This window comes from Microcaecilia unicolor, chromosome 13 (genome assembly GCF_901765095.1).
Source record: "Microcaecilia unicolor chromosome 13, aMicUni1.1, whole genome shotgun sequence".
Classification (NCBI taxonomy): Eukaryota; Metazoa; Chordata; class Amphibia; order Gymnophiona; family Siphonopidae; genus Microcaecilia; species Microcaecilia unicolor.
This window is the reverse complement of record NC_044043.1, coordinates 52626120-52652005: the sequence shown is the minus strand read 5'-3', so window position 1 is coordinate 52652005 and position 25886 is coordinate 52626120. Positions and strand designations below refer to the sequence as shown.

Genomic DNA, 25886 nt, shown 5'->3' with positions numbered 1-25886 from the left:
ACCGCTCGGTTACTGTGTGAGACTTTACCGCTAGGTCAATGGCTGACGGTAAGGTCTCAGTCCCAAAATGGATGCGCGGCAGTTTTGATTTTGCCACACTTCCATTTTTGGCAAAAAATTTTTTAAAAAGGGCTTTTTTTTACAGGCGCGCACCCAAAACCCACACCTACACTACCGCAAGCCATTTTTCAGCACACCTTAGTAAAAGGACCCCTAAGTGTCTCTTCTGAAGAAGTTGTAGAAAATTAACTAATGTGGATTCAAATATTCAAACCTTGGGTAAGCGTATATAAACTCAGGTTGCTACCTACAGGCTACTCTTAGCGTTTAAGGATTCCTTAAATTTTACATTTTAAAATTAAAATTGATGGAGAATGTCAGTAGGAGTAGGAACCTTCAGTTTTTGAATTTTCCTTATAGTTTTCTCTAGTCACCAGAGATTCTCTTGAGGAAATACCTCAAAGAGATTCTTGAACTATCTGCTTATATGATTCAGATAGTAAATTGTTATTATTTACCTGATTAAAAAAGGTTTTTCTGATGTTCATCAAGGGGCTGACCAATTGGTCACAGCAGAAGTAGATCTTAACATGTTTTTTAGAAGATTCTCAAGGTACTGTGAAAACTAGATCTACTGGCCTTTGGTCAGGAAAAAGATACATCTTTGGTTCTGAAAACTTTTTTTTCAAAAGATTGATTAAATTTATTGTGGCACCAGGATGAGGCTAGATCCACTCAACTTAGACGAAAGGCTTTTTTTTGGCTCAAGTCTAGGGTGTTGGCAATTCTTTTTTTCTGTCTTCTCACATTCAAGGGTACTGAATATATATTTTTGGACTTGCTACAACTTGAAAGGGACATACATGAAGGGTAGTTCTGTGGATTAGTGGGGTATATTATAGTATATATGCGCTATATTTAATAGTTTCAGCTGACTTGATTGTTTTGTTTCCTTGTTATTTAGATGACTTTTTCCTCTAAATGTGGGCTAGTTGGATTTCTAAGGACAAAACACTTGTTTAATTTTTGTAATTTCCTGAAATTCCAATTCGTGTTCTTTTGGTGGATATGCAAAATGTTAAATTTTAAAAAAATGTATAAAACAAACTGAGTAGTTTATAAAAATGACTTGTACCTAGAATGTATGATGCCTGTTTTTTCACATAACCTGGCTAAAGCCAAGGGGACTAAAGTGAGTCAGTGTATTTGATGTTAAAATGAAATTACATATTTCAAGCAGATTATTTTTTTAATTGATTTTGATAGATGTTGATGCTCTGTTACTTTTAGCATGCAGCATTGGGTTTTGTAAAGATTCAGGCCCAGATGCACGAAGGTCCCCGTTAAGAATCCATCTGTATTTCCAAATCAGTAAATATTATTGATTTGGAAATACAGAGTGATTCCCAAAGAGAATCACATACAGATGGAACTGCATGTTGCTTTTGCAACCCAGCCCATTTGCATGCAAAATGGGGGAAGCCAGCTGAGCATGCGCAGAACAGACAGTTGCTAAGTGTGGATGTTCTGCGCATGCTACAGATGGTTCTTATACGTTCAGACAAGCTGCATGTATGAAAGCCAGCGTAGGTTTTAAAATTTGTTTTGTTTTTGTGTTTTATTTAAACTGCCGAGGTCTGCTGATCCTGGGAGGCTGCACTCTCCTGCCCATGGGGGCGCACCACTCGTCCGCTAATGCTGGGATCCTACAGCCTCCTGCCTGGGGGGGGGGGGGGGCGGGTAGATGCAGAAACCTCCCCACCTCCGTCGCAAGGCAAGCTCAGCAGCAGCAGCAGTGCCTGGGTGGAGAGGGCTAGCAGACGGTTGTAACTTTTTTGTGTGTGTTCGGGACTGCTCGTGCATAGCCTGCAGGAAGGGCAGCCGGCTATAGGGCAAAGACTTTTCTGCTCTCTCATTCCCTCTCCCTCCTCCTCTTGCTTTTCTCTTGGGCAGCCTTTGCTGACAAAAGCACTTACTCTCATGTCTTCTGCACATGAGGACCCTGCAGCTATGAAGTACTAGCAAGAACTGATAAGACCGACAGCTCCAGACCTCCTGTTAGCTTTCAGTGCTAAAGGTAGGGGTTGCTTCTGTGCTTCGGGTTGGAAAACGGCTGTGCATTGCTTTGCATGCACATTTGTATAGTAATTAGTTCATTATAGTAGCTTTGCTTAGCGTTGCGTTCCGTTTTCGTTAGCTGCTACCGTGATTGGAAAAGAGCTTGGAGAACCGTTTTGTGCATGTTTAGTTTTACTCCTTGTTCGCTAAACTGGCTAGAACTGGTATAAAAACCACGTTGCTGACTCGGTTTTAGTTCAGCTGGGCCTCACCTGGGATTTTCCATTGCATGAAGTGTTTCAGACAGGTTGTGCTGAGGCTCTTATCAAATACATCAGAGAGTTATTTAGCAGTGCTTTTTTACACTCAGCATACACCAAAGAAAGGAGTGCAAACCAAGCCCCACACCTTTCTGCCTGAGGTTGGTGCCTCTTCTGATGTTACCTGCTGGTATCCTTGCATCAGCTTTCCTTCTGGGCCTATGGGTTTGATCAAATCTGGCTGCTGCTCTTCTGTCAGATTTGTGTTTTGCTCATTGTCTGTCTTTGGATTTTGGAGGAAAATGTGCTGTCCTGCTCTGTAAATAATATGGTAAATTAACTTCCCACTCATGCACACACCCCTGCTCTCAATCTGTGCCCAAAGTACAGTAATTGTATTTTCGAATATGCAGTGTTCTGATAAATGTCTTAGAATTGCAGTTGTGTGTTTTTCTTTAATTGCATTTTAAAATTTCATTTAGTATCTGACCACTGCAGTTAACCACAGTATTTTCTGAGCATGGGGAAGTAAAAGCAGAGAGCAGGTAAATGTAGCTGTGTTAGCAGTTTTCCACATCATTTATCTTGCCTCTGAGATGGAGGAAAGAGATTTAAGTAGGGAGGTGGACAGAATAGGGGTCCAAGATGCCTCCTTAGCTGTGGGATATGTCTTTTCTTTATTCTGGCTGTTAATGTCTGTGGCTAAAAGGAAGGGTGGTTCTCTTCTACAGCTCCAGGGAAAACTCATCAATTATATCTCCATTCCCCTTCCTTGTGTTCTGGGGTAACAACTAGTGAAACAAGGTCTTGCAGCTTCTCAGGTCCATTAAGTATCCACTACCCAGCCCTGACTGTATTCAGGCTTCTAAAGTGGTAGTCTACCATCTTTTCTGACTGGGAGGAGGCCGCTTGTGAAAGCTTGCCAAGTTTTTGGAGATGTCTTCATGTCCGACACTGTTCACTTGAGATGAGAAGTTCATTGTGCCAGCACATATCACAGGACCCCACATCTACATGGGAAAAGCATTCAACATAAGGGGATCCTACTCAGGCAGTTCCTCCAAATGTAGTATATCATTCAGTGTAGAAACTATGAAGAAGGGTGCTACATTGGGGAGACAGATATGCTAAAGGCAAGAATCAACTCGCACAAGCACCACATCAAACACCATAAATAAACCAGGATGACACCTCTGTGGGAGAGAATTTTGCAAGGCCAGAGCACTACATCAATGACTTTATGGCCAGAACACTAAGAGAACATTTTAAAACATGTGACACCTTTTGAAGTTAAGACCTCTTCAATGACAAAATTATCTTAAGAGCTCTGGACTTCCTATCACATTATAAACCATAAAATTATACTGTTTTGAGAGGAAGTGACGTTGCAGCCCTGAATGAACGGCTAGAGTTGGAGCTGCCACGCTACCAACTTACAATCTATTATACATCAGGCCATAATTTTGCCATCTGACCTTGCCTGCTTCATATTGTGCTGTAGTAGAGGTAGACTAGTATTGCGGAAGATTAGAGCAGCTAAGACTAAAGACATTAGGTGAGCTGTAGACCAACAAAGGCCACATCCCACAATGTGTCTCCTGTGCGCGTGCGCGACTCTGCCTCTAAATCCAATTCAGCTGTCTCAGTGTGGGAACAATATGAGGCTGGCACCTCCCACGAGAGCATGAGTTCTGACATCTGGGAGAACTTAGCAGAGATCCTAAAAGGATGAGGCGATATTCTGGACTCATAGACTTTCTCCATGAAGGCATGAAGAAACTTGGTGGTCAGATGAAGGACCTGGACAGCCCTGTGGACAACAGACTGAAGCGATGCTGACCTTATGCGACTTGGCCAAGTTTCGGCACAGTACCTTCAGGGGTTGGTGAAACATCTGATGATGTAAAAAATTGGCATATATGATGATGCTTCTAGTAAAGCCAAAATCAAAATCACGCGATGGAAACAGAGCTCTGTTATGCAAATGGTTGATTTAGATAGGTGGGTTTTGGGGGATGGGGGGGTTACCGTACAGTGTACTTCTGTTACTTTCATCCATGCTGTTCCAATTATTTTTACTAGAGTTCTTATCTGTGCTAATGTGAAAATCCTCACTTTGAATATCGAAGGTCCTTGGAAGAGGCAGTTATCTTCAGAGAATTAACGTTTTCCCCACATGTGGTGGTGATACAAGAAACACATTTTCACCGAGATCATGAGCATCTTCTACATCACCCTCAGTACTCCAAGATAGTCTTTGCCTCAGATGGTTCAGGCTGCAAAAAGAAGTGCTGCTTTGCTGTTTCACACTAATCTAAACTTGCAGATTTTATACATTAAAAGTGATGTAAAGGGGAGATTTTTTAACTAGGGTACTTATAAGCAGGAACTCACCATTGTATCTATCTACGCACCAAATACAGGTCAAATGTCTTTTTTTCAGAGAACTGAGACTGCAAATGCAATTATTTGCAGGTGGCAAGCTGGTATTAGGTGGAGACTTTAATGCCGCAATATGTCCTTATTTGGACCAATTGAGATCTGCTCCAGGAAAAGATCTAGCCAGTGCTAGAGCTCTTTGGACCATGGTGGAAGACAAATCAAACAGATTTGGGTCTTTCTGTGCAGCTCTTGGATATGTAAACTGCCTCAAACCTCCTACTGCAATGCACGCAGTATATAAGCAGTAGATTAGATTTGATGATCCTTGGCGGGAGCAGTTCCCTGCAGCTCTACTACTACTACTACTATTTAGCATTTCTATAGTGCTACAAAGCGTACGCAGCGCTGCACAAACATAGAAGAAAGACAGTCCCTGCTCAAAGAGCTTACAATCTAGTAGACAAAAAATAAAGCAAACAAATCAATTAATGTGTAGAGGAAAGAGGAGAGGAGGGTAGGTGGAGGCGAGTGGATACAAGTGGTTATGAGTCAAAAGCAATGTTAGAGGTGTTAAAGAGCTCGGGATTATAGATTTTATTCTCATGCTCATGAGACATATGCACACCTTGATTAAATCTTTTTGGATAAAGCTTTTGGAGAAAAATCTTGTTAGCTGATATACATAGTATAGCCATCTCTGATCGTGCTCCGTGTAGTGTATCCTTGCATGGTTTGTGTGAGGGAACCCTGTGAGAAGCGTTGGACTGTTAATAATTCCTTGCTTCAAGATGGTGCAATAGTAAAGGCTTACATGGATGTCCTTAAAGAGTATTTAGAATTTAATTTGCACTCCGAGCCCTTAATAGCTTTAGTTTGAGATTCCCTGAAAGCTGTCTATAAACTAATGAGTGGAGTGGAACGGGTAGACATGAAGCTTTCCAAAAATAGGACAAGGGAGCACGCGATGAAGCTACAAAGTAGTATATTTAAAACGAATCAGAGAAAATGTTTCTTCACTCAACGTGTAATTCAACTCTGGAATTCGTTGCCAGAAAATGTGGTAAAGGCGATTAGCTTAGCAGAGTTTTAAAAAGGTTTGGATGGCTTCCTAACGGAAAAGTCCATAGACCATTATTAAATTGGACTTGGGGAAAATATTTCTGGGATAAGCAGCATAAAATGTTTTGTACTTTTTTGGGGATCTTACCAGGTATTTGTGACTTGGATTGGCCACTGTTGCTACAGGCTCACTAGTCTTTTACATCTCTAGCATACGTTGATGGTTGGGGACCTTTGAAGGCTGGCACACAGAGCGGGAGCTATCTCTGCAATGTACAAACCTGCCCTGGCCTTCTTTCAATGTGGTCTTGAGCAGGGACTAGCCCTGAATTCCCTAAAGGGTCAAATGGCAGTTCTCTTGTTTTAGAGATAGGATTGATGGCCTTGCATTGGCTACATAGCCGGATGTGGGTCACTTTGTGAGTGGTCAAGCAAATTTGTCCCCCTTTGCATCAGGTCATGCCTCTTGGGATCTGTTTGGTCCTGTGGTCACTTTTGCAAGGGGGTCATGTCTCTTGATCTCAAATTTGGTCCTGTGGTCACTTTCTAAACTACCCTTTGGGCCTTTGAAGCATACTTTGCTGAAGGATTTATCTTTGAAGATGGTCTTTTTAGTCTTTTCTGTTCGACCAGGAGGGACTAGAAAAGCATGCCTCTTCCTGCAGAGATCCTTATATTTTCTTGTTGGCTGACTGTTTCTATCAGAGTAGTGCCGCCTTTTCTTCTGAAGATGGTGACCCCTTTTATCTAAATCAAGTGGTCTCGATTCCGGCATTTTTGGAGAGAGAATCGTTTTACGCCTGAACCCTTCATAAGTTAGGTGTCTACAGAGCTGTCTTGTGGTACTTGGAAGTCACAAATGCCTATGTAACTCAGACTTTTAAAATTGTTTCATGGATTATGCAAAAAGGAGATGGCTTTGGTCTTCAATTGCCTGCTGCATTAAGGAAGCAATAGAAGCAACTTACCTTCTGAATTAGAAAATGGTCAGGTCAGGCTTGATGGCTCACTCAACCAGAACACCTGGGCAGAAGCTCGGGTGGTCAGGCCAGAGGATATCTGCAGATGGGCAATGTGGTCCTTCCTGCATTCCTTTATGAAGTGTGTGCAAGACTAATGCCCAGACCAGGAGATGCTGCCTATGGTAGAACCATATTGCTGGGAACTTTATCTTCCTCTAACTTAATGTGATAGATCTTTGATACATCCCTTCAGTCTGGTCTAGCAGGATAAGGAAGGTAAATTTTACCCTTACTTTAACTTCTTTTCCTTGAATTCTGCTAGACCAGTCCAGCACCCACCCAGGAAGACAGTCCTGTTAGTCCTTAACTTTGGCCTGCTTTTTACTGTTACTTATACATAGTTCTCTTTAGTATTATGGAGTCTGCAGAGGGCTCTCCTGTTCATAATGGATTCTGAATGTATGTAGGTGGTTTAGTTATTTGTAGCTTTGGCATTAGCATACTGGATTGTTCTGGGTGCACCACCTGTTATCCTGATGATATCATTGGAATTTTTAAGTCCATCTGCCGACGGGGGGGGGGGGGGGGGGGGGGGGGGGGAGGGAAGATAACCTGTCAGTCTGATCTAGCAGGACTCAAGGAAAAGAAATGATCAGGGAAGGGTAAATTTCACCATTGGGTTGGATAAAGGAGATTCTTTAACAGCTATTAGAGCTTAAATGTGTTTAATTCATAGCATTAAATCTGTTTAGTCTAATGAACTGAATGTACTAATGCAGTGGTTCCCAAACCTGATCCTGGAGTCACCCCAGCCACTGCACTGCCTCCACTGCATGCAAATCTATCTCATGAATATTCATTGATGTCATACATGTTCTCCACCAACTGTTGTCATTTTTAATTATCACTCTTTATTAAATAGTTTTCTCATTAGTAACATTACCATTTATATATTTAACAACTTTTCATACATACCAATATGTATATCACACTCTTCTACACTTTCACATTCACAACCAAAATCACTTCTTATACTAATTAAATATTTCAAAGTATTTGGTACAAATTTCACTTCACGTTCCTCAAAAAATCACTCCCAGAAAATGAAGTCCCTGCACAAATATTTAGTTTACTGCTCCCAAACAAAACCGGAGCTAATAGAACTGTTCATCTCCATAGACTTATCTTGAATATCTACAAACATTGAAATATCTTTCATAGTCCTTGAATGATCCGAGGATGTCTTTAATTAATAGTAACTGACTCCATGCTGGTGTCTTCTTATTGTAACAATACATCCCATGTCTCCACTTAGACCCTACATGCTCGTGTTTCGCTCTTTAGAGCATCTTCAGGGGCCATATATTCAGCTACCATAGGTTGTTGGGCACTCGATAAACCATTTGCTCTTGACGATGCCAAAACGGACACCCACAATTATTGGACTTCATTTTCTGGGAGTGATTTTTTGAGGAACATGAAGTGAAATTTGTACCAAATACTTTGAAATATTCAATTAGTATAAGAAGTGATTTTGTTTTGTGAATGTGAAAGTGTGGAAGAGTGTGATATGCATGTATTATGCAAGTATTTAATAAAGAGTGATAATTAAAAATGACAACAGTTGTTGGAGAACATGTATGATATACAAATTACAACCAAGTATTGAGTATATACCTAGAATAGAATGGTGTTTGATCAAACAATATGAATATTCATTGTGGATATCCTGCAAGCCTGACTGGCTGGGGTACCACCAGGATCAGGTTTGGGAACCACTGCACTAATGAATGTGCACCCCTAGATCTTAACTTTTAAGGCTCTCTGTAAGAGGCACTGCTAGCTTTAGGCTGGGGTTTGCTGTACAGGTTCTTGGCTTGGTGTTTGAAACATTGTTTCATTGCATTCAAAAATCAAGTCCCTGCTGCCCACCTATCCATCTCTTGAAATCTGTTGGAACCAGTGTTGTAAGAAAGGTATTTAATGAATGTAAATTCTCTTTGCCCTCCCCAAGTAATAATTTACAAATTACCCATCGCCTAGAGTGTCCACCACTCCAGGCAATAATGTAACGATCACCCACTAAGTGAGGAGACAAAAAGATTCAGAAGGCTACAGATATATGAGAATAATTATTTATTTCACTTACCAAGCAATGATACAGGAGATAATCAGACTGAGTAATACAATCAAACCATGACACAAGCGTGACCACTGTCATTAGTTCTCTGGCTATTTTGGTCCATAGGTCTATAACTTCGTGTCCCATATAATCGTGGGAAATGCAAAATCATCATGTCAAAGCATATTTCATTGGGGTTACAGGTTCATTAAACTATAATTGCAGAATCATCATGTTATAGCATTTTTACCTATGATCAACAAAGTCATACTTGTTTGCGAAATCATCTTCCCAGTAACCATATTTGTATTTCTCCACCCACCTGCTTCTGTGATTAAGAGGTTAACGGAAAATTCCCCTTAGATAAGCAGAGTTATTAACCATATTCTTCTGCAAAGCATATTTTCATTATTTCTTCATGTCAGCTTATTTTGCTCTTTAATAAGCAAAAAAGGACATGAGATTCTGTGTCACACTTGTTTGCTTGCTTCTCAGTGACTTGCCCTCTTGGCCTGTACTTTACTCGCAATTGTCAGGCTGCCATAGCAGTCCTATCATTTGGGATTCATGTCCAGCATGTCCCATATCTACATGAATTAACTATTTAAAAAAAAAATACTTCATATATTTTATCTTCTCTCTTGACTTCCTATGAAATTTTCCTGTGATGCTGACCTTGAACTGTTGGTGTTTTTCACTGAAGGATCACTGAGTTTTGGATCCTGGCTGGCTTCAGGTTAACATAAGCAAAGAGCCTGGGAGATAGGAAGTGAAGGCTATAATTCTGCATTAGTATGATGACTTAGATGTATGACTCTTGGCCACCCTGTTAGGGTCTGTCTTTTCAGATTTTGCTGTCATAACCTTTTTATTATTTGCAGTGCTTTCAGTTAGAGGGGACAAAACCAGGGCTTTTGGTTCCAGCTGAAACAAAATCTGCATGAAATTCACTGTTCAGTTTCAACCAAAACCATAGCCCTCCCTGGGCCTACCTTTGAAGAACCCTGGTGGTCTAATACCTCTTTGGAGCAGGAGTGATTCTGAGTCACTCCTGTCCCCACTTGCCACAAAGTGAAAATGGTGACCGTGGCTGCATGGGCAGGAGCAATCCCCAGTCGCTCTAAGAAGGGGTTATTTTGGAAGATCTTTTCTCATCATATGTTTTTCTAATTTGATCTCATATATTGCCACTTGCTGAACCAGGAGATTGAGTGTATTTCCCATTACTGATGTGGATGTGCTTCTTCAAATACTACAGGACAGGAATTGCAGGACTGCTGCTGCTGATCCTCTCTTTAGAAATTAGAGAAAATAATTCTCTTCCTGTTCTTATCTTACTTAAAGAAATAGTTCTGCATCTTGTTGATGGAGAGAAGACTGTACAGCTGGGTTTTACCACATAGTTGGGGTGTAAGGATTCTTGCCTCTCCTTTCCCAGTGCTGCTTGATCTTTTTAGTGCTGGCTTTCATCGGATTATTTAGCTGGTGTGTTTTTAACCCCAGTGGAACATAAATGAAGACACGTCTGAAGCCTTTGGAAGTGATAGACCTACCTCTGGCAGTGGTGTAGCCACCAGTGGGCCTGGGTGGGCTACGGCTCCTCCACTTTGGAATCGGGCCCATCCAGTCAGCAGCAGCACGAGACAGACAAACTATAGGTAGTGTCAACATTTTCACTGCCTAGTGCCCAACCACGTTAACTTCAGGGCCTCGCCAAAAATTTTAGTCCTGGTTACACTTTCTGCCCCTCCCCCATAACATACGTGTCAGACTTGTGTGTATTTACAGTATGAAAATGTTCAACTGGAGGGTTAGGGTAAGACTGCATAATCATCCATTAGGTCTGGCTAAAATATTTGGTGGTGGTATTCAAGTTGTGCCTTGGTATTTCCTGGTAATCCTTCCAGATGTGCAGAGCTTGGTCCAGCTGGGCGGAGGCGTCTTTCTGATCATGATGGCACAAACACAAGGGCTGCTTTCTTTTTTACTGAGACTTTTAGAAGCGAGGTCAAATCCAGTGTATTTAAAAGCAATTCTGGGGGGAGGGGAGCGAAGTTTCAAGATGATTTAGTTAAATGCAGAACCATAAATTCCTGCTACATCATGCTGGCTTCAGTTCCTTGAAAGATTCACTGCCTTATCCCAGGCCAGTTGCTCTGAATCGAACTGTTTGCTACTGCTCTAGCCCTTATGAGAAATCCAGACTAAGGTACCAACAGCTGAGAAAAGGATGTTTTTAGACATGAGCAAATACCGTATTTTTGCGAATATAACCCACGGAGTGTATACATTTTTACAGCCGGGAGATGCCTGGTGAGGGTTTTACTCATCTTAACATTTCATGGCCACAGTGAAGGAGACATTCTACAATTCTTTAAAAATTAAAAAAAAAAAGTCCCATGTGGTTTATATAAATTACTTTTTATTACAATAAATAAATAGTCTCCATTGGTAATCTTAGTAAGAGGCAAATAAAAATCTTTATAAGGCGGCATTCTACAGTTCTATTAAAAATAAAAAATTTGAAATGGTTTGCAAGATATAAGGTTATGGCATTAATTCTTCATAGAGTCTCAAATATTATCTTGTTCATCGCTAGAAGGAAAAACCTTTGTATCTTCATCTGAGTAGTTGGAATGTGCTGTGGGGAATACAAAGGTGTGGGTAACGTAAATCAATTTTTACATTGCTCCTTTTCCACAGATTATACAGGGGGTACGGGTTATATCCGCATGTGGGGTATATGCGTAAAAATACAGTAATGGGAATACATGACACCAATATAGAGAGAAGACCTCAAAATAACACCCACAGAATGCAGGAAAGCTTTTCTTCAGTTAAAAGCTCAAGTGCTTACTTCTTTTTGAAGTTTTCCCTGCAAGTGCTTGCTTAAATTTCCTGACTCTACTTATATATTTTATGAACTGCCCAACATGAATTTATTTTTACATAAAGAGTATCACGTTTCTACTTTGGCAGATAGGCGAGGATGTTAGGGCCTTAGAATTAAATCTAGATTGTTTTAAATTGTTTTATTTTTTGCTTTGGTTCCCCCCTTCTTTTCTGTATTCTCTCGGGTATCCCCATTAATGTGGTCTAGATTTTTTTTTTTTTTTTACTGGATGTTAGTTTAACTTTTTAATTAGTTTATATACATATAACACCCACAGAGCTGAGAAATATGCAGGATACTGTTAAGAATCTGATGAATATGAATATTTTAATTGAGGGATAAATCCAACAACTTTCTGTAATGTGCTCTTAATTTTGCTTCACTACCCAGTACTAGTGCAGAGCTAATTAGGAGAAATCCTGCACAGGGATGGCTAATTGAATGATTTTAGCTGTTTGTGCTTTGAAAGGCTTTGGTTCTGTCTGTGAAATCATAATTCGACTGGACTTAGAGGCTGTTCTGTATCTGCATTTTATTTTATTATTTTTTTATTTTTTTGCTGTTGCTTAGATTTGGTGTTTTGAGAAATTGAAGCCCTCCAGGAGTCTGCATTTTAATTTCTGTCTATTAAATAAATCATAACTCCCACTGAGTGTATTGTTTACATTCCTAGTTAAAAATTAAATTTACTGAAATATTGTGCCTTGAAGGAATAAGCTGGTCACAGCGGTAGAAGTTCAATTATGGCCCCCAAACAATTCTTTTGAAAAGGCCCTCAGAGTGTGGGGAGTACCTCAGAAGATCTGGGAGCAGTTGCAAATGGATCCCCTTCTGGCCACAGGAGACACATGGGAAGAATTTATGCCTCTGGCTGGTCCATCTTATGCTGACTCGGGGATAACTTCAAGTTCAACTTTGTGATATACTGCAAAGCCATACAAAGATATTTAAGAGGTTTACAATATCATAAAACAGGGGGAACAGATAAAATAAAATCACCAAGACAATAGGGGGTGGGGGAGGCAGAAATGGAAGGAAAAGGAATAGAATGGAGGGAAAGGAAAATACAGTATCTTAAGAGGAACAGGAGCAAGTGGAAGGGATAAAACAAAAGGTAATGCACTGTGTAAAAAGGAGACGAAATCATGTTTGTTTAAAAGCTTGAGTAACTAGATGAGTCTTAAGGCCAGGGCCGCTGAGAGACACTGCCGGGCTGCCGCCACCGCCCTCCATCCCCGCACCTTTCTGTTTCTGAGTCATTGCTGCACTGCTCCCTCACTTTGTCCTCTCCTGCTCCTGTGTGCAGGGAGTCGGAACCCAGATGATTTCATTAATGCAATATTGCGTTAATGTAATCATCTGGTTCCTGGGCGGCACACAGGAGAGGACCAGTTAACGTTCCTACTTATATTATCATCAGTTCTTGTTTCTTCATGCAGCAATATAAGGTCGTCTTATTTTCCCCTTTTTTTCAGCAGTGTTACAAGTCCGTTTGGCTTTTTATTATATATTTTACAAATCCCTTTCTGAAGAGAGGAGGTAAGTTCCCTTATCATCCATAAGTCAGTTCAAATATATCAGTAGTAGGTTTACACACAGAATTTTCCATTTATAGACTGAAAAATATCGTACTTAACTTACAACACAGAATTCATTACTTTAACGCTACTTATTCTATATTCATTCACTCAGCAGTCAACTATTTCATTTTACGATGGCGTTGTACATTTTACTTTTCAGATATATGCTACCACAATATACACTTTTATTCTTTTCATTTTTCGTTTTATCAACACACATCCTTTCTCCTGCTCCAATTTTCTTGCAATTTTATTTTTATACACATAGACCTAAGAGGATTATATCTTGACAGTTCCCTTGGAGTATACCTTCAGCTTACTATTTTATTTTACGATGGCGTTGTACATTTTACCGTTCAGATATATGCTACCACAATATACATTTTTATTTTTCTCATTTTTTCGTTTTATTATCACACATCCTTTCTTCTGCTTCAATTTTCTTGTAATTTTATTTTTATACACATAGACCTAAGAGGATTATATCTTGACAGTTCCCTTGGAGTATACCTTCTGATTTACATCTACCAAGGTAATTTACAATTTATTCATTTCATTTTATAGTTTGGGCACAATTTACTTATTATATTCATGTTAAATTTTGACGTCTAGATCAATAAATGTTTATTATAAATATAAACGTTCACAAATACACACACCATTCCAGACAATTTCGATTTGAATTCAAATGATATGCTTTCACGACTTGATGCATTCAAAACATTTATTCAAGTGTTCAAACATTCTTAACATATCATTTTATCCAACTTTGATTTTAACCTTTTTAATAAACACACTGTTTATTATTACTATTTTTATAATTCGATAGATTTAAAGCATCACTCATGTGTTAAGATATATTTAAACACATATAATTTTTAATTTTTAATTATAAATTTCAGTATTTGTACATAATTTGATGTATCTTTTTAAGCATAACTCATGTTTTTTATAATTCATAGTAAATTATTCAAATTAATTTGTCTTCATCAAAATTCTTCATTCATATACCAATTTCTTTTATATTTCACATATCTGTTTTAACTTTACCACTCAATGTCATACCATCAGAATATGTTATAGATATTTTTCTGGCTGTTTGTTCATTCATATTTTTATCCAATGTCTGTTGTTTTATTCACCACATTTATGTTCATGTTATAATTGTAACAATATTCCTCAATTCATTGTTTATTTTAGGTTGTAAAGACCCCTGAGGCAGGCCTTTTGGCCGAAACACGGCCGTGTCGGGTCGTTTTTATACAGTGTTATTTTTTATTTTTAAATAAAATATACAAGCGTTGGTATCCTCACCCATTCTCCTCACTTTTTTTCTTCTATTCCACGGTTTCGTGAGGGTTTCACCTCCTTTTTGTTTTTGTTGTGATACTACATATGTACACTTGATCTAGTTTTTGTCCTTGCCATTTTCAGGACACAGACCATAGAAACCTGCCCAGCATTGGCTTTGCTTCCCAATTACTGGTGTTGCCATCTTTGGTTCCATGCCTTCTATACAGGATTCCTTTTTGTTTATCCCACACTTTTTTCTTTTTTTTTTTTTACTTCTATTACTGTTTTCATCTTCACCACCTCCCGGTATTCCAGGTATCTGCCACCCTCTCCATGAAAAAGTACTTCCTGAAATGATTCCTTAGTTCCCCCTCCTCCCCCAGCAATCTACATTCATGGTTTCTAGTTCTAAATCAGTAAAAGAGTAAATCAATTGTTTACTCTTTCAAAAATTACAAAGACTAGGGGGATATTACGTGGTAACACTTTTGAAACAGGAGAAAATATTTTTTTCACTCAGCGAATAGTTAACCTTTGCAACGTGTTGCTGAAAAATGTGGTAACAGCATGTTAGTGTATCTAGGTTTAAAAAAGGTTTGGACAAGTTGCTGGAAGAAAAGTCCATAAATTGTTGTTAAGATAGATGTGGAGAAGTGAGTATCCCTGGGATCAGTAGCATGGAATCTTGCTAGTATTTGGATTCTGTTAGTTACTTGTGACAGTGGATTGGCCACTCTTGGAAGCAGGATACTGGGCTAGATGCACCATTGGACTGTCCCAATGGCGATTTTATGCTCTTATGTGTCTGTTGAGAGAGGGGGGGGTAATCTGGATGCTGACGCCATGTTCACAACAGAAAGCAAATATCTGCAGTATTTCATGTTAGCTCAAAGTGCCTTCTGTCCACAGCCATCTAATTGTATTTTACAGATTTGATCCAAAAACTGATCTGCAAATAACAGGATCTCAAAGACCTCAAGTTCATCTGGCGGTCACTTCCATTGGGAGGGAGGAACAGAGGAGAATAAAAGATTGACTCCTGATGTGGTTTAGTTAATGAGAGCATGGAGCTGTGACATGCAGGGTCCAGTTTCCTTCTCTATGGTCTTATTCAGATTTATAACTTTTTAATGCAGGTTACACAATTAACTGAAGCAAAGGACTCAAACGCTTGCAATCTCTTTGTACACTGCAGAATCAAAATAACGCTTTATTAACAATAATCCCCAAAAGCCTTTGTGTGCAGTGAAGTGGTGCAGTACGTGTGAGGTCAGAGTTCATCCTTGGAACTGGGGAAAACAAAAGCATCTAGAATAATGGGAGGATGTGATGTGCCAGCAATCTGGCCCTGGTCCACATCCTGACCTTTCAGCTAGCCTTACTCGCAGTGGGAGCCCGCCCAACCTCTCTGTAGTGTTTCCAGCACATTGTATACTGCAGCTTGGGAGGGAAACGGGGCAGCATCCCAAGGGGAGGGAGCTGACCTGCACCGTGGGTTACAGTGGCTGGTGGATCAAAAACCACCATTCAAAGGCCAGCATCTACCTGCCCATCAACCACTCTGATTTTGTGTTCTTTCAACAACAGGGCCGCCTGTGCTCCCCACACCAATCAACTTGTCAGTCTGAGTGTCTCACCTTTTGAGTCTTCTCTCTGAATTTCCTTTATTTTCCTCCAAGCTTTGAATTTCTGCCCTTTACATTTCTGCAAAGCCAGTTGTACCAATGAGTGACTTTCATACTTGCCCCCCCTTTTTTTCAGCTGTACGTTAAAGGCTTTAATGAAACATAGAAACATGACAGCAAATAAGGGCCAAATGGCCCATCCAGTCTGCCCTTCCTCAGTAATTACTAGTTCTTCCTTTTCCTAAGGGACCCCACGTGCCTGTCCCACGCTTTCTTAAATTCCGACACAGCCTTCATCTCTACAACCTTCACCGGGAGGCCACGCCACACATCCACCACCCTTTCTGTGAAATAGTATTTTCTTAGATTCTTCCTAAGCCTCTTTCCTCTTAACTTCATCCTATGCCCTCTCATTCCAGAGTTTTTTTTCTTTCATTTGGAAAAGGTTCTCCTCCTGTACATTAACATCACTGAGGTATTTAAACGTCTCCATCATATCCCCTCTCTTCCAGCATATATATGTTGAGGTCCATGAGCCTTTCCCCATATGTTTTTATGACAGAGACCTTGTACCTGCCCTCTGGACCGACTCCATCCTATTTGGATACATAAGGCTCTACATCAAGTCTCTGCACATGGACCCTGCATTCTTCTGTATTCCCCACTGGCTGCCACTGCATTTCTGTGGCCACCCTTTAATGCAACTTGGCTGTTTACAAATATCCTGGCCTTAGATATCTTGAGCTGTTAATTCAGCATTTTGCTATGGGTATAATTAATTTAGGTTTGTAATGTAGTGCAAGATCAACATAAGTTGTGTACATTTTAAAAAATGGTTTAGCATGTGTCTGAATTAAGAGAACTGCCTTCAGGGTGTTACCTCTTCTCTGACAAACTTGCTGTGCCTGTGGGGGGAAAATGTGTGTCTCAGATCCTGAGATAAATGTTATCAAAGAATGGAAAGTGCTTGCAGATGCTGTTTTGTCCTTACTCCCCTCCCTCCTGCCCCTGCCCTTCCCCAGCAGCACTGCAAATTATAAACCAACTAAGCTTTAAGTATTTGTAATTTTGTCAAATTGGAATTCTTGGGCCTCCCCTGGAGAGGATTTGCAGGACTGATGAGAGGAATTTCCCCTGAAGAACAACCAAGAAACTTTGTTTTTAAATCCATGTCTTGAGAACTAGACATGATGCTTTGCTGTCAGTTTGGATGTCTCTCCCAGAAGGATCTAAAATCTTTCACCACCTCATTCCTCTGGTTGCCCTGTCTCTGGCCTGTGCTCAAATCACTCTGGGGGTCTTTTACTAAAGCTTAGCTTGAGTTATCTGCAGCAGAGCCCATAGGAATAAAATGGGTCCTGCTGGAGATAGCTAAGCTTTAGTAAAAGACCCCCTCTGAGATAGGCTCCAAATCTTGAAGCATTTTACTTTTATTTACATAGTGTTGTAAGTTCATGAAGCTGAAAGGCGCTTGGAATCCACTTTGTGCTTTTCTATGGAAATACAGAATACCAGGTTTTAAGGAATAACAAAAGATCTCCTAGGTAGTTGTGCAGAAGTGAAAGAAGTCCTTCCTCTCAGCCTTAGACTCTGATGATTTTTAAACTTATTCCCAGTAAATTTCAGGTTTATAAACACTGTACTGGCTGTCAGTTTGTTATAAGAACATGGAAATGGTACAGTTGAGGTTTTCAAAATAATTCAAAGTTGTTTAGTCACATGTGGATTATGAGAAATTGCAGGAGAACCTTGGGAAGCTTGGAAGACTGGGCATCCAGTTGGCAGTTGGAATTTAGGGCCCTGTTTACTAAGCCATGCTAGCCTTTTTATCACATGCTAAGCGCTAGAGTCAGAAAAAACTACAGGAAGTGGAAAGAACATGGATATCCCATGAAGAATCACAAAGAAACAGCAGAGAGTGGGAAGGAGGTAGGCTCTTCAAAACAGGCCAGAGACGCTAGGCATGAATCATAAAACTTTATTGGAGGATGACTCAACAGGGTACCATGTTTCGGAGCACACTGTTCCTTCCACAGGAGTCTACGTAAATTAAAATATAAATGAATGAATGTATAAGCCCTAAACAGTAAAAACGGTACAATATCAAAATGCGAGTAAACAAGTGTGTGTATATATGTGTATTATATGTGTGTATGTATATATATATATATAATTATTTTTTTTACTATTAAACTAGTAAGTGAAATTTTTTGTTAAAATTTAAAGCAGTCACAGAGAATGGCAAAAATAAAAACTAGGGAGTTATTTTTGCCTCACTGTGTGTGTGGTGTGTGTGTGTGTTTTTAAAGGCAAATGTGTAGATGTCCAAAGAACAATTCAGTTCCTCGTGCTGATAAGATGTTTCTTCCAGAATTTGTAGACAGAGCCAGCTTTCCTCAGAGTTGCCTGCTGTTCTAAGATAATGTAGTGATTCATGGACTGTTTTAAACAGTTGAGATGGGGGATCTGGATAATTTGTAATACAGCATGTCTCATAGGACATCTCCCTAACCTACACTGCAGTTGTATTTTGCCACGTTGCCACTTTCCTATCAGTAAATGCTGCTCAGACCACCTTCTTGCAATCGAACATTACAAATGCTAAACACATGCTTTAATGTAGAAGTGGGACAGGCACGCTCTGTCTGCTTTGAGTTTCATTTTTGTCTTTTTAGAAAGGAAAGTGGAGTTTTCCTTTGCCACTGGAGCTCATCCAGTACATTTATCAGTTAGGACTCGGATCAAACAGCGTCTCTGGAGTGAAAGAGAATGGATAAGCTGCTATGCAGCCTTTCACTTCTGTTGGAACTGTTGGAGCCCCAGTGTGTCTTTGATGGGTTTTGTACACTGCACTTCAGAGGTTGCAGGGTTTTTTTAGTATCTCTGTGCTAATAAGATAAGCTGCCCTGACATTGCCAGCCAGCTATGGACTTTGGTTTAACAAATCCCAAGTGCCTGGATGGAATTAGCAAACATACAAGCTCATAAAAACAAAATTTTGGCAGCTTGGATGGGTTTTGGCTTTTTAATTCTCCAGATGGTAGATAAGTTGTTACCACATTGTAAGATCTGAAGAACAGGAAAGTCCCAGACCCCGAGCCACAGCTGTATCTTCCACTGCCTCTTCTCTACTGGGATATTTCCATTCTGAGTTACCGCCATACCTTCATTTCACGACGCCCAAGGGAAGCTGGCCTGTGATTTCACAATAGTCAGTAGAGCTGACAGTGGAAGTAACCACCTGTCTTCTGTGTGACTTCCATGATGTAATTACACATACATGGACAGAATGAAAATCTCACAAATACAGTGATTTAAGCAGCAGTTCATCATTGCTGGAAGCTTTACATTTGATCTAATTTAATCTTGCATTTTATAACCCGCTAAATCCCCCAAGAGGTCCAAAGCAGCTAACAAAGTCAGATAATTAGAGGTACAATCAAATCATACTAAAAACTAAAATTTTTAAAAACATCACAGAATAATCAGCCCAATTATTACAGAATCACAAATTAATGAACTAACTTTTTAATGGAAGGCTATAACTGCTATATATGAAAAATAACCATCAAGAATTTTTTTTTTAATGGATTCCTTTGGGTGAAGGAAACTCTAAATCCAACTTATGGGAGGATAGATGCACTCTCAACCGATACGGAATGAGAACGAATTCATGAACGCGAATTGGTGCAAAGCCATAGAGAATTTTGTGAATAAAAAAGGCAACTTTCAACAAAACCTGAACTTTCACTGGCAACCAATGAAGTCGTCAATAAAGGAGACTTGTGATCGTATTTTCCCAGTTTAAAAATTAGATGTGCTTCCGTGTTCTATAAAAAGTTGAACTCATTGCTGCAGAGTAACATCTACCGAATTGGAGAGCATTTCAGTAATCCAGCTGTGATAAAATCAAAATATGAACCAGAACTGTAAAGGAATTCTCATGAAAATAAGATTGTATAAACCTCAGCTGCTTCAGTTTAAAGACCTTTTTGAACAAATAACCTGAAATTTGAGAGAGAGGAGTACAACATAATAAAAATTGCTTTAAATGATTAAATTTGAAATAAAGTAGCTGAGCCACTGAGTCGGTTTGTGAAAGCCAAGAGCACTCAAGTATGGTGCCGAGGTTCACTGCAAGGGGTTAAGAGTATCCTCTGAGGGAATATATGCATTGACTTTTTTTTTTTCATTTATGTATTTAAGAACATGGTTTTCCCAGGAGCTCCGGAAATCCCTTCTTTCTCAGCATTGCCCCTCTAATTGAAAATAAGTAGCTGACATTGGGTAAGAAATGGAACACCAGCAGTAGGAATAACTAGAGAGATATCAGGTGAATGTAATGGCTGGAGTTCAGATGTGCGTGTGTGGCTGAAGACACTGACCCTTGGCCAGGGTCAGTTGTTATAATGAAAGATAGAAGTTGAGGAAGGGAGAGTGGGAAGGGGGTAGCTGTGAAATGATAGCTCAATAGAGGGCGACTTATGATTTTGATTTGAAAGCCATAGAGAAGTGGTTCCCAAACCTGGTCCTGGCATCTCCCCAACTAGTTGGGTTTGGTTTTCAGGATATCCACAATGAATATTCATGAGAGAGACTTGCATGCACTGCCTCCACTGCATACAAATCACTCATGAATATTCATTGTGGATATCCTGAAAAACTGACTGGTCAGGGTGCCTGCAGGACCAAGATTGGGAACCACTGCCATAAAGGAAGAACTTGCGGGGTTAGAGAGTGGGAAGCTGTCATGGCTGTTTGTGAAGGATGTCTCTTGCTTATGGAAGGCTTGCTGTGTTTCACTGGCACAGGTCATTAATGGATTAGACACTTATGTTCTAGGAAATGTAGTCAATTTGGCATGTGTCCTTACTTAGCTGAACCATTGGGGTCCCAGTGCAGAGCACTGTTTCATAAAGCACTGATACCTCTACCTTCACCCCGTTGGAGAAGCTGTGGCTGAATTTCCAGTATTTGGTCTTATGGCAATTTTAAAGCCTTGTGCACAGAATTAGCAAAAGGTTGGCTATTGCAGTGCATAAGAACATAAGAATAGCCATGCTGGGTCAGACCAATGGTCCATCTAGCCCTTGTGTCCTGCTTCCAGCAGTGGCTTCCCCATGTCCATCTCAATAATGGACTATGGAGTTTTTCTCCAGGAACTTGTCCAAACCTTTTTTAAACCCAGATACTCTAACTGATGTTTCCATATCATCCAGAGCTTAACTGTTCTTTGAGTGAAAAAATATTTCCTCCTATTTGTTTTAGAAGTATTTCCATGTAATTTCATTGAGTGTCCCCTGGTCTTTGTACTTTTTGAAAGAGTGAAAAATCAATTTATTTCTACTTGTTCTACACCACTCAGGATTTTATAGACCTCAATCATATCCCCACTCAGCTGTCTCTTTTTTCCAAGCTGAAGAGCCCTAACCTCCTTAGCCTTTCCTCATTCAGGGAGTTCCATCCCCTTTATCACTTTGGTCACTCTTCTTTGAACCTTTTCTAATTCAGCTATCTTTTTTGAGACATGGCGACCAGAATTGAATGCAGTACTCGAGATGAGGTTGCATCATGGAGTGATAGAGACATTATAATATTCTTGGTCTTATTTTGCATCCCTTTCCTAATAATTCCTAGCATCCTGTTTGCTGTTTTGGCCACCGCCACCACCAGATATCAGCAGCATATTGTCTACAATGACACCTAGATCTTTTTCTTGAGTGCAGACTCTTAAGGTGAACCCTAGCGTCAGGTAACTATGATTCAGATTACTCTTCCCAATGTGCATCACTTTGCATTTATCCACATTAAAGTTTATCTGCTATTTGGAAGCCCAGTCTTTGTTTCCTATGGTCTACCTGTAGTTCATTACAATCTGCATGTGTTTTGACAACCTTGAATGTAGTTTTGTGTCATCTGAAAATTTAATCACCTCACTCGGTCTGTTTTCCAGATATTTATAAATGCGTTAAATAGCATTGGTCCCAGTACGGATCCCTGCTGCACTCCACTATTCACCCGCCTCCATTGAGAAAAATGGCCATTTAACCCTACCCCTCTGTTTTCTGTCCAATAACCAATTCCCAGTCCAAAGAAGGACATTGCCTCCTATCCCATGACTTCTTAATTTTCTCAGGAGTCTCTCATGAGGAACTTTGGCAAAAGCTTTTTCAAAATCCAGATACACTACATCAACTGGTTCACTTTTTTATCCACATGTTTATTTACACCTTCAAGGAAATGAAGCAGATTGAGGAGGCAACATTATAATAATGGCTGAACCCATTATTATAATGTTGCCCAATTTACCAGCTTTCCTAATTTCTGAAACATTTATTCATCTGTCCATTCTGTCCTGGCGGTGTCAACAGAAGCTATCTGCATCCCTCAGTGAACCTCGTTCTGGAGAGGTATTTGATATCAGAACTGTGTCAAAAGCTCCCTATGTTTATACGTGATGCTGTATTGTCTGCCATTATTGCTGTTTGTTAAAGATTGTTCACTTGACCCAGGTCTCTTTTGGTTGCTTTGATAGGAGGATAGCTTGTAAATGCTGCCTTTTGAAACGGTCAATAGTTTTATCTTGGGACGAAGCCCAACTTGAGTGTCTGTGCCAGTTGCTGTTCCGTCTCTAATTTACCAGTGATGTGCTTTATGGCGAGATGTTTTAATTACTAATGATCAGACCCTTGACCATGTTTTTCCCCTAAAGCATCTAACACTGGGCACATTACTGACATCCTCATGCTGTCCCTAGTGGATTCTTTAAGGCAAGCTATGTATAGAAGGGCATCAAAGCTGTTGATACCAGATATCTCCTTCACGTGTAACAGGATTACATAATTCAGTGCTACTCAATTCTGGTCCTTGAGGTCCACAGGCAGGCCAGGTTTTCAGGATATCCACAATGAATATGCATGAGAGATTTGCATACCAAGGAGGCAGTGCATGCAGATCTCTTTCTCATGCATATTTGTTATGCATATCCTGAAAATCTGGCCTGCCTGTGGACCTCAAGGGCGGGAATTGAGTAGCCCTGAAAATCCATAGTATCAAATGTCTTTGAAAGTAGTGTTGAAATTAGTTCAGTCACAGTAGACACAGATGGTTGAAATTGGCGATACTGAATCAGTGGGTTTGTATTCCCTTTAGAGCAGGGGTTTTCAACCCAGTCCTTGGGGCACACCTAGCCAGGATAGCCTCATAGTCTACCAGTGTTTGGACCTTGGATCTTTTTAAGCATCGCACTTTATTATATATATAATATATTGCCTCCCTGAAACTATGACTGTGTGAAATAGTTCATGCTAAAAAAAAACTGTCATAGAAGTAAGGAAACGCATATGAAATTGGATCTCAGGTGCACTTTTAACTACTTTTTAAAATTTTTGCAGCTGAAGCTATGGAACAAATACAGAATTTCGAACATTCCATCTCTGATATTTCTAGACGCCTCAACAGGGAAGGTGGTATGCAGAAATGGACTTCTTGTCATCCGTGATGACCCAGAAGGTAAAGAACTGCAGAAGGAGCATCAACACAGGCCAGCATGGTGACTTTCTAGCATCCATAGGAGTAATTTGGGGCAGGCATGGAGGGGAGTGATTCCCCATGTAGGCACTAATGTTGCATTGGTCCCCTTGCCCCCAGTACCAGTATAACTTTTTTACCCATTGCCCCCCCCCCCCTCTCCCACCCAAGTAAACAGGCAAACTAGACTGATACTAACACCTTTTCTTTTTGGAAGTGGGAGAAACATTTATTTGTTTGTGACAGCCTAAGGAATGATGGGAAAAAAGTAAGGGAGGGGGGTATTAGTGCTAGGTTTGTATGTATCAAGGATTTTGTATATACATCCTCTAAATAGGATGTCGCTCTACTGGGCAGATGTGGAGCATTTTGATCTTTATCCACCATCATTTGCTAGGTTACTGATTTCCTTCTTGAAATGTATGGCAGGTTGTCTGAACTTGGATCTAAAGAAAATGCCTTGTTTCCTGAATTTTGTGGAGGGAGTTATTTATTGATCCAGAATGCTGCTGCTGCTGCCTCTCCCGTAGGTGATAAGGCTGTAGTGAGTGATGATAAAATGAGCTGAGCTGGCTTTGTGAATGGGGGAGGGGGGGGAGCACACGATACGTGTTTTACAGAGCTCCTTTATTAACCCAAACACTTTTGTCCAGTGGCTGTATAAATATGTGAATCAAATTAGTGGACTCAAAAATGCTTACAATCTCATATAACCAACGGGGGCTTTAAAGAATCATCTACTCAATACCACATTTGCCCAGCGTCATCAATTAATAATATGATGTCTTCCCTTTACATTTTATATTTCTTGAAAAACTGAAGATCTTTAGGTTCTCCACAACTTCAATAATCTTAATTCAATAACGGACCTCAGTAGCTCAATGTATAGAATGGCAGCAATTCATTCATTTCACAAATGAATTGCTGCCATTCTATACATTGAGCTACTGAGGTCCGTTATTGAATTAAGATTATTGAAGTTGTGGAGAACCTAAAGATCTTCAGTTTTTCAAGAAATATAAAATGTAAAGGGAAGACATCATATTATTAATTGATGACGCTGGGCAAATGTGGTATTGAGTATATAAATATATGGGCATCCATCTCTAAAGTAGAAAACAGGACCTCTTTAGGATGTTATGCGTATGTTGCGAGTTTTAAGTAGTATATTATTCTGACACCCATAATCCACCTGAGTTGTGGAACCCTTCATCCTCCGCCATGGGTGCCCCTCCATCAAGCAATCGCATTTGCCCTTGCATGTTTTCTTCCTGTTTTGTTGACATCACCTGGATGAAAAGGGTCTTGCTAGGGTCATAGTTTCATGCTATTTCAAGACTAAAGTGAGACTACCCAAGTCGCATATCATCAGAGCAATAGTCAAAAGCATAACCTCAGTCAACTGGATGGCTGTTTAGGGCCTGTTAGTTAAAATGCTTGGATCAATTTAGACAAAAATGTTGGATTGATACTGCAATGAATGCCAGCCAGCCTGCTATAGCTAGGAGTTACTTAAATGCAGATAGTCTGAGGACTAAGAACATCCATTTCTGATATGGTGCTTGCTGGGTCCAGTGTGACACCTGGAATGATTCTCCTGCATAGGAAATGAGTGGAGAAGTTAAGATTTCATACATGTTGACTTGATTACAGGAGTGCAAATGGACTTCATAAGACCTAATGCCTGCCAGTCTATTTCTCTCCATTATTATTTCATCCCTTTCGAGGGAAGGTTTTCCCAGCTAAGAATCTTTAGAACAGTGGGGAATTTATACTGGAAGATTATAAGAATCCTAAATCACATATGCTCCAAATTTGTATCCTAAACCCATGCCAGGAATATGATTTGATTTATGTTTTTATTAATTCTTAATTTGCAGTTGCCAAAAATGTTCTAAATAAGGCAACACTTTTTTCCTTATTTACTTGCAGTACAACAGAGTGAATATAAAGTAAATGTAGATGGTCAAGGGATTTCTTTCAGAAAGACACCACCATATGCCTTTCTCAAACTTTCTAATTTTAATGCAGATAGTGGCACAGTATACTTCTGGAAATGGAAGCTCCCCATGAGTAACTTTTTCATAACACATCTGGAGACACTGCTGTTTATAACAAAATT

At 39.9% G+C, this 25886-nt stretch overlaps 1 protein-coding gene across 1 annotated transcript in view; it reads left to right on the top strand.

Annotated features, from left to right (window-relative positions):
• The window catches only part of NXN (nucleoredoxin), a 131539-nt gene that overhangs the window by 46671 nt on the left and 58982 nt on the right, over positions 1-25886 (top strand). The window contains exon 2 of the mRNA XM_030185674.1: positions 23629-23746. Coding sequence (XP_030041534.1) covers positions 23629-23746 — 118 coding nt within the window. The remainder of the gene's footprint in view (positions 1-23628; positions 23747-25886) is intronic.